This window comes from Pelobates fuscus, chromosome 4 (assembly GCF_036172605.1).
Source record: "Pelobates fuscus isolate aPelFus1 chromosome 4, aPelFus1.pri, whole genome shotgun sequence".
Taxonomy (NCBI): Eukaryota; Metazoa; Chordata; class Amphibia; order Anura; family Pelobatidae; genus Pelobates; species Pelobates fuscus.
This window is the reverse complement of record NC_086320.1, coordinates 226303894-226320265: the sequence shown is the minus strand read 5'-3', so window position 1 is coordinate 226320265 and position 16372 is coordinate 226303894. Positions and strand designations below refer to the sequence as shown.

The window sequence follows — 16372 nt, the reverse complement described above, 5'->3', positions numbered from 1 at the left end:
ACTGACCGATGCTCTGTTTACAGAGCTCAAAGTGAGCGCTGCAAACAGGCATTTAAATAGGGATTTAAATCCTCACTGTTACAATGCATGTGCACAGGGTTAAATCCCTGCTCACAACAGGTAATGGATACCTGGGGCTCCCCTATATAAGCTGGGGCCATTTTAGTGGCCCCGTAACCTTTTGATGCGTTACATGCAGTGCTGGAAGTCAGCGTGACATGTAGATGCCTACATATGCATTTATATGCCTATATCTAGATCATGGTATGAACAGGGTTAAATCCCTGTACACACCTTGAAACCCAGGTATCATTGGAAACCTGGGGCTCCCCTCTCTCTGCTGGGGCCATGTCTAGTGGCCCCAGACTTTTTGATGAGCTGCATGCAGAGCTCAAAGTGAGGTCGGCATGCAGCTGTTAATGTTGATTTAAATCCCCATAGACAGTATTGCAGTGTGAGCAGGGTTAAATCCCTGCTTGCACCAGAAAACCCAGGTATCAATAGATGCCTGGGTCTCCTCTCTGTCAGCTGGGGCCATTTTTAGTGGCCCCAGCCTTTTAGATGGGCTGCATGTAGCCCTTTAAATCCACAGAGAACACTGCAGCTGAGCGATCAAGCTCAGCCACAGTGATTCCCTCACCAGATCTGTTGATTGGGAAACCCCCAGGTTCCCTGAATAGACCCTGGGGGGTCACCCGCTGTGCCCCAATGATCTCAAACATCAAGTTTCCAATATAAACTGCTAAAGTGCAATGTGTGTACAAAAATGCAAAAATAAAATACAATCACATTTGGAAGAAATTGGTGCTAAAATGGCTGTATAATAATGCTCAAAATATACATTTACATATCCTGTGGTTTCTCATTTCACAAATGATATGCATTTATAGGGTAATTTTAGCTGTCAGACTGCTACAATGCCCCAAAATGTGACAGACGCATCAAATCCATCTATCAAAATTCTAATTGTAAAAACTGCAATGGTCCCAACTCTTTTATGGCACTGTAGTGTTTTAATATGGTTTTAATCAGAAGAGTTTGCTGAGCATATTTAGGATTGATCAGTGGTGCATAGCATATATGAAACATGGCTAGCAAAAATTTAATATGCATGTAAAAAGTGCAAATTGAAAAATATTTTACCACAAAGTTTGACATCAACTAGTGGGGAAAAAAAATAATTACCTTAAGGCATAATATACACTATATAAAATACTTTGGAGTGTCTACTTTCACAAATGGTAGGCCTTTGTGGGGCAATTTCAACAGTCAAACTGCTACAATGTCCCAAAATGAGACTTGCACCCATCAAATTCATCTATCAAAATTCTAACTGTAAAAACTGAAATTGTCAGGTCTCATTTATATAAGGGTAACTTTACAGGATAGTGGTAAAGGCATACACTGGGTGTATCGTTTTGCTCAGAAGATGTAGCTGAATAAAATATTGGGTTTTCTAGAGGTGTAGTACACACTAGATTTACAAAATACACCTTTAAAAAAAAAAAAAAAAATCTTTGTGTGTTAAAAATCTGAAAAAAACCAACTAAATTTTACTACACTACATAGCAGAGACTGGCTGTTAAATGGTTACGTAAAAAGTGTCATACCTGTAGGTAATGTCTGCTTTATATAAATATATACTTTTGTGTGGCAATTTTGTTTTCTGTGACTGATTTTAACCTTACAAGACACATACCAAATTCTAAATTAATTTCATATTAAAATTGTATTTTGTGACCAATAACTGCCAAAAATAAACTGAAATCATCCTAGACTAGATAGAGAGAGATTAAATCGGAACAACTAAATTAATTAGTGAACTACTTTTTGTTAAGCTGCACTAATTATGCACATTTTTTTGTGTTTTTATTCCACAGTTTTGAAAGTAATCTTACCCCCACTTTTTAAAAAGAATTTTTTTTTATACTAGATGAGAATTTATGAATGCATATCTCACATCAAATGAAAGCCCTTTGTGTCCTTTAAAAAAAAAAAAAAAAAAAAGTGTATATAGTGTGATGCAATATATGAGAGATGCAAATTGAGGTTGAACACAAACCGCAAAAATTGCTTGTGTCCTTAAGGGTAAGACAAGCTTCTGAACGGTTTCCTTAAGTGGTTAATATGAAAGAGGTTAATTATCGTTGAACAAACCTTTTTAGCTCAAATTCTAGGTTCTGTTTTGGTCAGAACTTGTACAACTGTCTCTGTCCTTAAGGGGTTAATGACTAGATTTGGTGACTAATTCATGTTTTGTATTGGATCAAAGTTGTCTGTAGCACAGATAAACAAAACCTGCTTTGCCTTCTGTCTGAGTTCTACAGGATATTGCACAGACTGCCTCTCCTACAGTAAACGAACAGTCCTTTCAGAGTTTTTTTTTTTTTTTAATATAGTGCGCAATGGGTGCAGTAAAAGTAAAATTAATACATTCTCTCTGTTCCATTTTTTTCATTTGGTGCACTGTCAAGAATTTTTTTTTTTAAATTCCCAAGCTTTATACATCAATCGGAAAATACATTTTCAGAAATGGTTTACTCCATGTAACCAAACATAATAAGCACATCATAAAAACCATAAATACCCTATACAATTTGTGTATTAATCACCTTTAAAACTTCCCTGGTTGTCAGTCAGATAACAGGTCCTGTTACTTCCAGGTCTTTTAGCTTAGGGGAGCTAATCCCAAGAGGCACCAGACTTGCAAAAGCTACATATCTCTTGTTTGAAGCCGTTGGAAGATTTATTTTTATATATATATATATTATTTTACCCCCAAGAGAGGAAAAAATTCAATTTTTTTAACACTTGGATGATTTCATTTTGGTTATAGCTATTAACCCCTTTCATGCTATGCTGTCCTACAAATGACGGGCTTTAAAGACAGGGTGGTATAGCATGTCCCAATGATCTAGTCTCCCTGCCCCCCACCTCTAAACTACCCATGGTGCCGATTGCCGTCGGAGGACCTGCCAGGCAACCAAGCCAGCCACCCTGCAGTCAGTCTTGGTGCTCTGAGTCGTGTGATCACAGTGACAGTTTGTCATCGCAATCACGGATTGCATTGTCTTAGTCAGTGAATTCTACCATTGGCTAGGGCATTGTTCAGTGCCCCTCTTTCCTCACCTTGATCTGAGGGGAGAGCTGCAGAAAGATCATTATTACAGTGTGTCCATAGTGTCCCCGTGTGTTTTAAAAAAACAAAAACTTTTAAAGGATTTTTAACCCTCTCAAATATATTTAACCCACACCATATATGTATATATGGAACACAATTTAATATGAATAAAATCTTATCCATAGTCCCACTATAGCAGAAATAAACATCTGGCACCCCACTGATGACTCAGAAATGATTTATATTGGTGGCACTGACCCTAGTATAAAAAAATAAAAGCACAAGGTTCTTAACATCCTATCCTGGCTACCTCTCTTTTCCCAGGGGTTATGAAGAGAAATATGTATGAGAAAATACTGAGATTCCTCAATTATTACATCTTTTTTTGAGAAAAGGCACTGTTTACATTGCTGTCTATTAACACCTTGTCACTAAGACGGCCACTAGAGGTGCTTCCTGGTCCAGTGCTGCACAATGTGCAGCACCTATGTTCAGCATCTCCATGCTCTGCATGCAGTCACTAAAGGATCATAAGAGATGCATCAGTTCAATGCAACTCTATGAGGAGGTGCTGATTGGCACCGTGCATGTGCAATAGCTTTCCAGTGCTCCAAGATTGATTAGCTCTGCCATGGAGGTGGGGCCAGCCGTGGCAATACCGGTATGGCATGGATAAAAACACCTTTTCCGTGCAATTGGGGGCAGCCGGTCACCAAAACACACTTGCTGACAGAAACACAGACACACACATTTTCTCATATACTAACAAATGAATATATTTTTATTAAAGTCCACCAGCATCCCATGGGAGAGCAGGATTAGATACTTTCCCCGGCGTTCAGTGGGGCTGCTCTGATCCGGTCATCTTCTTGCTCTGCTCACTTTTTTAGTGATCCCGGGGCTGAAGTGATGTCATATCCCAACTTCTGTATTAATTCACTACTGGAGGATACCTCACTCACACTTAATAATCCAGGTGCTTATCCGGGCCAGTGTTGGCAAAACCCAGTTTAGTAGATAAATTTGGTCCAGGCACTCAAGATTGCTGCTGGAAGACAGGTTTATTGGAACAAAGTCTAAAGTTTTTTGTTTTAAGCAATATATTGCAACAAAGTGGTCATGATATGGGATTAAATGATCTGGGCATTTCGTATTTATCAAGGGAAAGATGGTCAGGATGCCCTGATTCTGTGGGCACAAATGACAAGATTACTTGGGATCTGCTTCTTCTCTTTTTAAATAAAGGCCATCGATGGATTGATTTATTATGAAACCCTAGCATATGGCACCGTGTGTAAAACATGCTGCGATTTCCCCCAAAACCTAACAAGCGGCCAAAAGAGTAGATGGTCAACATGAGGTGCTTGCCCTTCGGTACACAGATAAAGATATGCTGCCTACAACGCAAGTACGGTCCTAGTGTCTGACAAAAGAACAGAAATGCTTGGAAAAAAAACAAAGATCATTGTAGGCTACAGCAGCATATGGGAGTATGCTAATCGGCTAATCGGTGAATACAGTTTTACCTGATCAACCTATAGACTACATGCTGTTGTATAGGGGGGAAGTTTTTCCCTTGTAGCAGAATACAGGAGTCTTTTTTTTTTTTTTTGACAGGACGCCTTATGAGTCTCCAAACCTATCTTGATATTGCAGATGTGTATTATTATTATATTTATATAGGGCCAACAAATGTAGGGAATAAATCTACAAGATTAGATGATTAGTTAAGAAGTGGTGGGTCGGAGTAATACTGTGTGTGTGTGTGTGTGTGTGTGTGTGTGTGTGTGTGTTTTGAAGAATACATTGTTGTAAAGTCAATACACATATATACATACACATTTTTTTTGTTAATCTTATTAACCCCTCAAGGACCAAACTTCTGGAATAAACGGGAATCATGACATGTCACACATTCAGGGACAGTATATATATACATTAGAACAACTACATTAAGCTGTAGTGGTTCTGGTGACTATAGTGTGCCTTTAAGGTATGTATTTTTGATGTTTGATTTCTCTGACTCCTAACTTTTCTAGCTGACTCCTATATTCCAAGCAAATTTGTCAAGCCCTGCATTAATCCTCTGACTCTAATTGGTACTTTTACCATAACACGAGCCTGAAGTCAGCCATGTCGGTGGACAATGTCAACTGGGTCCAGACTGGCTGGTAAATCTGTGTATGCCCCTCAGCACTAAACACCAACTCCTTATTAGAGTGAAGTTCTTCCATTCACTGGCACCATAAACTAATAGGTAGTGGCACTGCTTGTTTTCAGAAAAGAGGTATATGGCCTTTAGCAAAAGATTGTATGTATATAGTAATGTATTTCTTATAAAACTACTTACGGATGGTCTTATGATGATGTAGCATGGGTGCTGGCAAGAGAGGTGTAGGGGCATCTGAGAATTTTTGGAGCAGGGTTATGTATCCCTCTCCAGAAGGGGTCCTACAATATGCGTAAAAGAGATCCTCTGCATTCTGGCATCCCTAACACCTGTTCTCTTCCCTTGGGTCTGTTTAGTCCCGAGGCGGACTGTAGAATTTTACTGCAGACTCTGAAGCAACACACACTGCCTCGAAGAGTAACACAAGTGTTGACTATTTTGCCAGATACTGCATGGCCCTCAGTAGAGTACTGATTTCCCTGGCACTGCCTATGGTGCAAAAGACTGGGTACCTCCTGAGGATTTCACACCTCTCCTGGCATTTATGCTGACCTATCTAACTATAGGTTTCTGGAATTTATGCAGCTGTTTTGGGAGGGATTATTCTTATGGGAGATTATCACACAGACTAACATGTATGCCAAATTGTATCTGGCACAAAACAATTGCCAGAAAATAGAGATGGTACCCCACCAGTGTGCCAGAATTAAAGTAATTTGGGGCAGTGACCATGCTAATGACATAATTAAAGGAACTCTATAGAGTTAGGAATAAAATAAAGCAATTTTTTACTAGTTTATATTAATCATTTTTTTTTTTTTTTTTCATACAGCATTGAAATGTTACTGCGAGCATTGTGTAAAAGAGAACAATACCTGTGAGACAGATGGAATGTGTGTAATAACATCGACAATCAAAGATGGCAAAGAAACCCACAACAGAATGTGTCTCCACTCAAAAGACCTGTTTCCCCAGGGCAGACCTTTTGCTTGCGTCAAGCCTGTACTTCCGGGCTATAAGACTTACTGCTGTAACAAGGACTTGTGCAATGAAAGGATAGAGAGCCCAGAAGGTAATAAAATTAATTTTTGAACATAGTGCATGTTTAATTGCATATTTTCTTTAACCCCTTAAGGACGGCGGGCCTGCTCTAAACGCCGGGGGGCGGCGTACTTACCCGGTCGCCAGCAATTGCGGTATGGGGACTTACCTGGGAGCCCCAGGGAGTCCACCTCCGTCCTCTTCAGCCCCCTGGGCCATGTGATCGCGAGGACCTCACGATCACATGGACGGCATAGCTGTCCAAGGCATTGCCAGCAGGGGAAGTGCCTGTAATGACAGGTACTCCCCCTGCTGCCTGTAAAAATAAAAGTTTAAAACAGTGTAAAATATTATATATGCTTAGATCATATAATATATATATATATTATATATATGATCTAAGTGTGTGTATATATATATATATATATATATATATATATATATATATATATATATATATATACACACACACACACACACACACACACACACACACACACACACACACACACACACACACACACACACACACACACACACACACACACACACATAGTCTAAGTGTGTATATATAAATTTAAAAACGTTAAAAAATAACATTAAAAATATAAAAATTAAATAAATAAAAATGTGTAATTTCGTTCTAACTGTATTTTAAAATTAATATATATATCTCAAAATACAGAGAACGAAATAATATATATAAATTAAAAAAAATTAACTATTTATAATCATTCTACGTATATATTTACGTAATAATTTTACATAATTAGGTCATTTTATTATTAAAATATGCGGGACCTGCCTGACAACCCAGGCCGAAAGTCCAGGGAATTTAATTTGATAGCACTATATTTAACCCTGTAACTTTCCAATACACCATAAAACCTGTACATTACTGTTTTACTCGGAAGACTTCGCTGAACACAAATATTGGTGTTTCAAAAATGTAAAATGTATTACAACGATGATATCGTCAGTGAAAGTGATATTTGTTGCGTTTTTCACACACAAATGGCACTTTCACGGACAATATAATTGTTGATACGTTTTACTGTTTTGAAACCCTAATATTTGTGTTCAGTGAAGTCTCCTGAGTATAACAGTACCCCTCATGTACAGGTTTTATGGTGTTTTCAAAAGTTAGTCAAATATAAGGCTGGCGTTTCAGGTTTTTCACATTGAAATTCGCCAGATTGGTTACGTTGCCTTTGAGACCGTATGGTAGTCCAAGAATAAGAATTACCCCCATGATGGCATACCATTTGCAATAGTAGACAACCCAAGGTATTGCAAATGGGGTATGTCCAGTCTTTTTTTAGTAGCAACTTAGTCACAAACACTGGCCAAAATCTGCGTTAAAATTTGTTTTTATGCATTTTTCACACACAAACAAATATTAACACTAACTTTGGCCAGTGTTTGTGACCAAGTGGCTACTAAAAAAGACTGGTCATACCCCATTTGCAACACCTTGGGTTGTCTACTTTTGCAAATGGTATGCTATCATGGGGGTAATTCTCATTTCTAGGCTACCATATGGTTTCAAAGGCAACGTAACCAATCTGGCGAATATCAATGTGAAAAAACTGAAAAATGTAACTAACATGCTAAATTTGACTCTGTAACTTCCCAAAACACCATAAAACCTGTACATAGGGGGTACTGTTTTACACGTGAGTCATCGCTGAATACATATGTGTTTTTTATTGCAGTAAAAGCAAAACCGTATTATGACATTCACAGTTAGAATGTCACGTAGAACTAAAAAATTTTTTTTAATTCTTTTCTCCCATTTTTTTTATTTTATTCATATTAAATTATTTTTTATACCTAAATATTTGGAGTTAAATGAAATCCCCTTTTCCCCTGAATAAAATGATATATGATAAGTGTGGGTGCACATAATATGAAAGAGGCAAATTACGCCTGAACAGACATATAGCGCAAATTCAAGTTTTGTTTACGTTTTGTTTTGATCACAACGTGTACATTTGGCTCAGTCTCTAAGGGGTTAAACAAAGCAACTTGTATTTATAAACCTGATTGGTAGGGACAGTTCAGTGAATGTTAGGCACACCCTTACGTGACTGCACAAAAAAAACAAAAAAACACTGTAGGTATTATAATAATTTAATTTCTCTGAACTGGTATAGTTCCTGGAGTCTTCTTTGCACTGTCCCTCCATTCAGTGTTAAACCATTTTTGAAAAGTTTAGCACTAAATTAGGGTCACTAGCCACCCTCAGTCCGGTGCCTACTGAAGTTGTGGCTAGAGTAGAGCGTTTATACTTCCTTCTATCCATACCAATTGGTACCAGCAATGAGTGATGTGATGGGTTCAAAGATGTCAGCTGACGCTCTCAACCAAAAACAGTTGCTTATTGCAGTGTAGATTAATGCATCCTCATTAACCCAAGCAGTACAAAGGGGATGGTATGCTGGCAACTCTTGTTTAACATTAAAACATTAGAAACCGTTTAATGCTTAATAGAAGGTGACATCAGAGAACCCCGGACACTGCAACTGCTTCATCTCAATAACGTGGTTATACTGGCGCTTTAAAGGAACTCAGCAGACACATAAAGCATATCATCTTTGTAACAGTATATAAAAGTGCAGATTTCAATAAAAATAGGCACTTTTATATTTGATGGCAGAAAACCTTCCATGGATTTTAATAAGGCAGCCTGGAAGATTATCTTACTCTTCAGTTAGTGTCACAGGACTAACGGAACAGTGTGCGCACTGCCTTCCCCCTTTTTCAATGAGCTGTACTAGAGTTCATTGTGAAGCATATAGGAAAGCCACAATCGCATGAATACACGTGCTCGTAACTGCAGCACAGAGGCTACTCAATGAGATTCCTCTGGTGTGTTCCCCTGCACAGATCAAAAAAGGGAAAAGGCTGGCAAAGATTACAAAACTATACCCCAAAGAGAATCTGCAGAAAAAAACATCCTTTTTAACAAAGTAGCTTTTCCCCCTCTTTTGTCTTTGTCAAGGTTCATTTTGACATGTTAAGTCCTAAATTAATATTGTATACATGCACAAAAAATTCCTTGGAGAAACACTGTTTAGTAAAGAAGAGGAACGTTTTGTGCACCTAGTTACAGGAAAAAGCAATAAGGAATTATTTTGAATAAAGAGGCTGAGGAGACCGAATGCTGCAATAATTTTTAAAAGAAAATATTATACCGAACTTAACATTCATAACATGTCACTTAGGCTGTTATATTTCCCAGACTACATGGACACATTCTAAACTCTATACATTTTCCAATAGTTTCATATTAAAGTGGCATTCTGCAGGTGCCAGTCTGCCTTCTTCTCCAGTGCCTACTTGCAAATGTTCAAAGCATTTGTGGAGCAGCGTTAGGGGTTGAGAGTATTAGCACTGGCCTTCCATAGTAAGTAATTGTTAGTAATACTTTGGAAATGTGTTTTCTGAAGCATTACTCTCTATGGGTACCAAATGTTGGCTTTAGAGCATCAGCTGATATTGTGCGTCTATCACTACCACTCTAGCAAATGCTTCCATATTTGCATATTTGCAGGCAGAGGAGAGGAAGAGGGAACAGCACCTTAGGGCACTTCACTTTAGTGTCAATCCATTATACAGTATATTTGAATGAACTTTGTATATGTATTTTTTTTTTTTTTATATCAACTGAATTTTATTTTCTTTAATGTAGTTCCACCACCAGAAAACCATTTTCCTACCTTAAGCCCAGTCGAGTTGGCTGCGGTTATTGCAGGACCAGTTTGCTTCATTTGCATACTACTGATGCTGATCTTGTATGTCTGCCATAATCGCACAGTCATTCATCATCGTGTGCCAAATGAGGAAGATCCATCACTGGATCGTCCCTTTATATCTGAGGGTGCCACTTTAAAAGATCTGATTTATGATATGACGACTTCAGGATCTGGCTCAGGTAGTAAATTGCTGTTTTATATATATTTTACTTTTATTTAACTGTATCTATAAAGATGCATGCTTTATTGATTATTGTTCTGTGTTAAGTTACATTATTTGTTTAATCTCATACTGAAGTGGGTTTAAAAAAAATAAAAATAATGATGGTTTCAATTGATGATCACTTTAATTTAAGGTGCAGAGAAACTCAAGTATGTATTTTTGTTTACAGGAACCTGTATGAGAATAGCTGTTGCACTAAACCAAGAGTCTGTTTATTAAATACTACTTTTAATTAATATCCCCCTGTAGTATTGAGTGCTACTAAAACATAAACTCTTTCTAGATTACAGGTAAACAATATTTTCAAGTTAGACCATTTATTATCATTTTTATTTATTTTAGTTATTCATTTATTTGCAATTTCAAGATGAGGATTTGCAAATGGTACTTTCTGAAATGTGTTAAATATTCCTATGAATTCTATTTCTTGCTAGAAACTGAAGAGATTGTTTGCATTTTGTCATTTAAGGTTTGCCATTACTTGTGCAACGAACAATTGCTAGAACTATAGTTCTACAAGAAAGTATTGGAAAAGGTCGGTTTGGTGAAGTTTGGCGTGGCAAATGGAGAGGAGAAGAAGTTGCAGTAAAAATCTTTTCCTCTAGAGAAGAGCGCTCTTGGTTTCGGGAGGCAGAAATTTATCAAACTGTGATGCTGCGACATGAAAATATTCTGGGATTTATTGCAGCAGACAACAAAGGTTTGCATCTTAGCATAAACGTTCTTACATGTTTTACGGTGTACAGCAAATGTTAATAATTAATATAATAGGTATGGCTGGTTGGCTGACTTGTACACACCTACAAAACACAGGCATTAGAACTATATTCACAATGATAACATTTGTCTCAAAATCTTCCATATTCTAGCCTTTAATTGTAGATCCTGTTAAGTGTTCATTAGTTAAATAATGACTGAATAACTTGGTTTGTTCATATAGGGACATGGCGCGCACACACAGACAATGATACAATCTTTTCCCTAGTTAATTGTATATTTTTAGTTTAGTAAGCAATGCAATTATTTAGTCTTTGATCTAATGAAAAGGGCACTCCAAGCATCTTGACTGCAACAGTTTATTATTATTATTGTTGCCATTTCTATATTGTCAACAGATTCCATAGCGCTTTACCATATTATGAGAGGGGGGATTTAACTATAAATGTGACAATTCCAAGAAAACTTACAGGACAGATAGGTTGAAGAGGACCCTGCTCAAACAAGCTTATAGTTAATTGTAGAGGTGCTAAGGAGTATTTGCATGCAATCTGATCAGTTTTTTTTGGGGGGGGGGGGGGCCATAAACTTCATTCAGAAGAAGTTTCCAAACTTTGGCTTTTCAGAGTAAAAACAAAAAAAAAATCTTCAGTGTCAAGGGCAAAGAATTTGATAACCACTTTAAAGATCCCTTTTGGATTTATTAGAAAACATGAATTCCTTTGATGCAACCAGTGAAAATCTTTATCAGCAAGAAACATCCATGGGTAGAACAGCAGAGTGGTTAGGAACTTTATCATCTGACACTCCTTTCAAATTGGATATGCCGTTTGAACAAGGCTGACTTTTTGGTTAATCTTTAGACCATTTACTGAAGCCTATAGCAGAAGGTAAGAAACATCTCCCACGAGAGAGGATGTTGGAACACAAAGTTCTTCTCAAGAAGAAATTGGCAAGAATCTTTCTTTCGAGGAAAAATACTCTGGCCCTACTAAAAGGCATACATTTGAAGACAAAAATAGAGAAAGTAAAAAAAAATAAAAATTGGCAAGTAGGAGGAAGACTGTCTTAATTTGCAAGCAAATTGGGAGTTATAAGTCAGGATCTCTGGGTACAAGATACTATTCTAAGATGATGCATTATATACTTTCTCCCCAATCTTTACTTTCAACAGTCCAGTCAAAAGACATAAGGGAAGCTCTTTGCTCTACAGTCTCATATCTCATAAAGAGCATTATAGAAAAGGTTCCAGACAAAGAGGAATTCCAGGGAATATATTCAAGATTGCTTCTGGTCAAAAAAACCTGATGGCTCTTGCCCTCTCCTGATTCTAGATGAACAAATACATCTCCATGAAAAACCTCAGAAACCATTCAGTCAGCTATTTATCTGAAGAGATTTCATGGCTACCCTGGACTTTAACAATGCTTACCTCCACATCCTCATACCAATCCAAAAGAAAGTTTTTAAGATTGCCATAAGAGAAAGAAACAAGATTCTACATTTTCAATTTGGAGCATTGCCATTTGGCCTCTAATCTTCTCCAAGGGTATTTATCAAGATTCTCATTGGCCTTTCAGGTGCTCTAAGGGAAAGAGGAATACACATAGTTCCATATCTAGACTATTGGCTACTATTTGCAAGATCACAGATCACCTTAACATAAATATTGTGGCAGTTTCTTCTTTGCTAGAATATCATGGGTGGATTTTCAAGAAGGAAAAATTAGAACTCAGAAAAATGTTTCTGGGCAGAGGCATAACTAGAGCAGTTGGCACCCGGTACGGGTCCTATTTTGGACATACCCCCTCTGCCCTACTCCAAAACTTTAAAATGTACAAAACACCCGCAAATGCTTTTAATATATTTAACACTGAGCAGTGTTTGTATGTTTGAATGTAAACATGTTTTTCTATGGAGTATGTGTGAGTGAATGTAGGGGTATGTTTGTATGTAGTGTCGGTGTTTGAATGCAGGTATTCAAAATACACACACATGTATGTCTGTGTGTATATCTGTGGTTTAGTGTGTATAAATACACACACACACACACATACACCCACGTAATCACAGACCTACATACACACACACATAATCAGACATTCACAATCACTATGAAATTCACACATAATTTAACACACACACACACACACACACACACACTTTTAGTAATTAAGGGGTCCACACAGCCCTCCTATCTTGCTGTGGATGGGCTGGAGTGGATCCTCAGTCCCTGGTAGACAGTGGTTGCTTCTGGGATCTCTGTGCTCTTTCTGCGAGGGCTGTGCACAATAAGTAAAGGGCTCCCTAGCCGCCGGGCAGGATTTTAAATAGGGACGGTGGACCGGCATAATGTAGGGGAGATCAAGGCTCCCCCTGCCACTAGAGATGATAAAGACAAATGGAGGCACCCAGGGAGGTCCACCACCATGCCTCCCCCCCTTAGTACACCACTGTTCCTGGGTATCATCATAGGTTCCCTACAGATGAAACTTGTTTTTTTTTTTTTGTTTTTTTTCTTACCCAAAAATAAATTAAGAACCGAAATTGAGAAATTCTGCAAAAAAAGATTCAGTACATTAAGAAGTTATGAGAAGTTTGTTAACTTCTACCATTTCGATGGTACATTGGGTCAAGGCATTAATAAAACTGCTGCAGGCAAATCTTATAAAATTATGGAATATTCAGATTTGGCACTTAACAAAAGTTCAACTTCTTTGGTGGTTAAAGGGACACTATAGTCACCTGAACAACTTTAGCTTTAGTTTTGGTATAAAGAACATACCCCTGTAGCCTCACTGCTCAATCCTCTGCCATTTAGGAGTTAAATTCCTTTGTTTATGAACCCTAGTCACACCTACCTGCATGTGACTTGCACAGCCTTCCATAAACACTTCCTGTAAAGAGAGCCCTATTTAGGCATTTTTTATTGCAAGTTCTGTTTAATTAAGATTTTCTTATCCCCTGCTATGTTAATAGCTTGATAGACCCTGCAAGTATCCTGTATGTGATTAAAGTTCAATTTAGAGATTGAGATACAATTATTTAAGGTAAATTACATCTGTTTGAAAGTGAAACCAGTTTTTCGTTCATGCAGGCTCTGTCAATCATAGCCAGGGGAGGTGTGGCTAGGGCTGCATAAACAGAAACAAAGTGATTTTACTCCTAAATGACAGTGAATTGAGCAGTGAAATTGCAGGGGAATGATCTATACACTAAAACTGCTTTTATTTAGCTAAAGTAATTTAGGTGACTATAGTGTTCCTTTAAGAACCCTTTTTTTAGCCTACAGAGTTTCTTTTAGGGAAAAAGTATTATCGGGGCACATTATCTGCAGCTCACGGCAAGAGACCGTTGAAATCAGGATGACTTGAAAAATTCTTTAAATTTAAAGAAACTGAAAGCAGTTTGAAAGCATCTACATTTTAATTTTTTTTTTTATTTTTTTTTTAATCTACACCTCAAATAATCTTTTGTTCAGATTTGTTCGGTCAGTTCAACAACAGTGGCCTGTATAAACAAACCAGGAGGAACAAGAGCCACTCCATTAGAAAATCTGTGTGCAAGAATTGTTAGCAGATTCTTCCTTATTAGGTCTTCATGTAAAAAGGAATTCACAACACCTTGGAAGATTCGTTGAGCACAGAAGGTGTATGTCAAATAGATTGGTCTCTGTCAATGATAATGTTGCAAGGATTTACACTACGTTTTGGAATTCTAGATATAGGCGTCCATTCACATAAGGTAAATAAATTCTGTTCCAATTGCAAATTTGGAATTTCTAAAATTTTGGATGTCTTCAGTTCTTTAGAACTTTTGTCTTCACTTATGTTTTTCCACCTATAGTATTTATTCCTTGTGTCTTAAAGTAGGTAAGAACAGACAGAGCCCTGGTGATTGCAGTAATGCTATTTTTGCCCAAGAGGGCATGGTTTTCTGAACTACTAGACTTTTCCTGAGGAAAATTTTGGATTCTCCCCAAAGTTCAGACACTGGAACATCGACCTTTAAAACTTGCAACATAACAGCATGGGTTCTGACCAGGAAATCTTAAAATCACAAGGTTTATATCAAGAAGTTAAAAAACCTATTAATTCAAGCCAAAAAGTCTTTCTACTTATAAGATTTATCATAGGATTGCAAAATAAAAAATTTTCGTTGCTCTATCTCTAAAAAATATTGACCATTTTTGTGCCTCAATGCAAAATATTTAGAAATTTGCACTAAGCACCTTAAACCAGCCTAATTAAAGACAAATTGTAGCCATTAGTTTCATGACTTTGAATTCTAGCATCTCATCCTTTGGTGATCATATTTGTTAAAACTATGAAATATTAAAGCAGTTCACTGCTCCATGGTATTTAAATTTAGTTTTGGCGGCACTTGCAGTCAAACCTTTTGATCCAATAGAATATATTTTGTTAAATTAATGTCTAAAGACCGTTTTTCTGGTGGCGATAACGTTGGCTAAAGATATTGGAGAACTTAATTACTTGGGGGAGAACTCTCTTTATATTACTTTCCATGCAGATTGCATGAAGTTGTGCTTGGACACCTACCTCCTTTAAGGCCAAAGGTTTCTTCTTCTAATACAGGTGGTCCTTGTTTTGCGACCTACCTGTTTTACAACTACCATCTCTCTCGCAGGGTGGTAAGTGCGAGCCGTCGTGGGAATTAGAGGGATTCCCTGCTCTGCTGCATTCTTCTCTGTAAGGTGATATTTCCCCAAACATAAACGAACACAACAGAGCAGGGAATCACTCTAATCTATGTTTGGGGAACTTTCCCTGAGCATAGATTTGAGGGATTCCCTTCTCTTTTGCGTTTGTCTATGTTTGGGGAAATGTCCCTGAACACAGACATGCGCACCAGGGCTAAGAATCCCTTAAATCTATGTTCGGGGAAATTTGCCTGAACATAGAAGAACGCAGCAGAGCAGAGCAGACCATGTCGTAGAAACGGAATCCGGTCGGTAAGTGAGTGTCTGTATATCTGTATACAATAAGAAATCATCTCCATGCAGAGCGTTGATGTTGTGGAACGATTATAAAGCACAGTATAAAATTCTGTGAGGGCTGTGGCAAGGTACTGCCAAGGGACTTAAAGCTAAGAGAGGCTTAGATTTGACCCTGGTGTTAAGCCCCATGGCCAACAAGGAGTTCCTGGTACATTAACACATGTGTAGAGCTGCAGCTTTACACCATGCATCATATACCTTTTGGGGGGGCAAGGTGGTTGTTGCTGACAAATTTCACCATCCAATGCTGCTTGATTCACTAAAAAAAAAAATTGCCTTTTATATAACATTGATCGTTTTTCCTAAGTTTCCAGAAAATCTATTT

At 37.6% G+C, this 16372-nt stretch overlaps 1 protein-coding gene across 1 annotated transcript in view; it reads left to right on the top strand.

The window, feature by feature from the left end:
- Positions 1-16372, top strand: part of TGFBR1 (transforming growth factor beta receptor 1) — a 49115-nt gene that overhangs the window by 17826 nt on the left and 14917 nt on the right. Inside the window, exons 2-4 of the mRNA XM_063451920.1 lie at positions 6124-6363; positions 10027-10269; positions 10783-11013. Coding sequence (XP_063307990.1) covers positions 6124-6363; positions 10027-10269; positions 10783-11013 — 714 coding nt within the window. The remainder of the gene's footprint in view (positions 1-6123; positions 6364-10026; positions 10270-10782; positions 11014-16372) is intronic.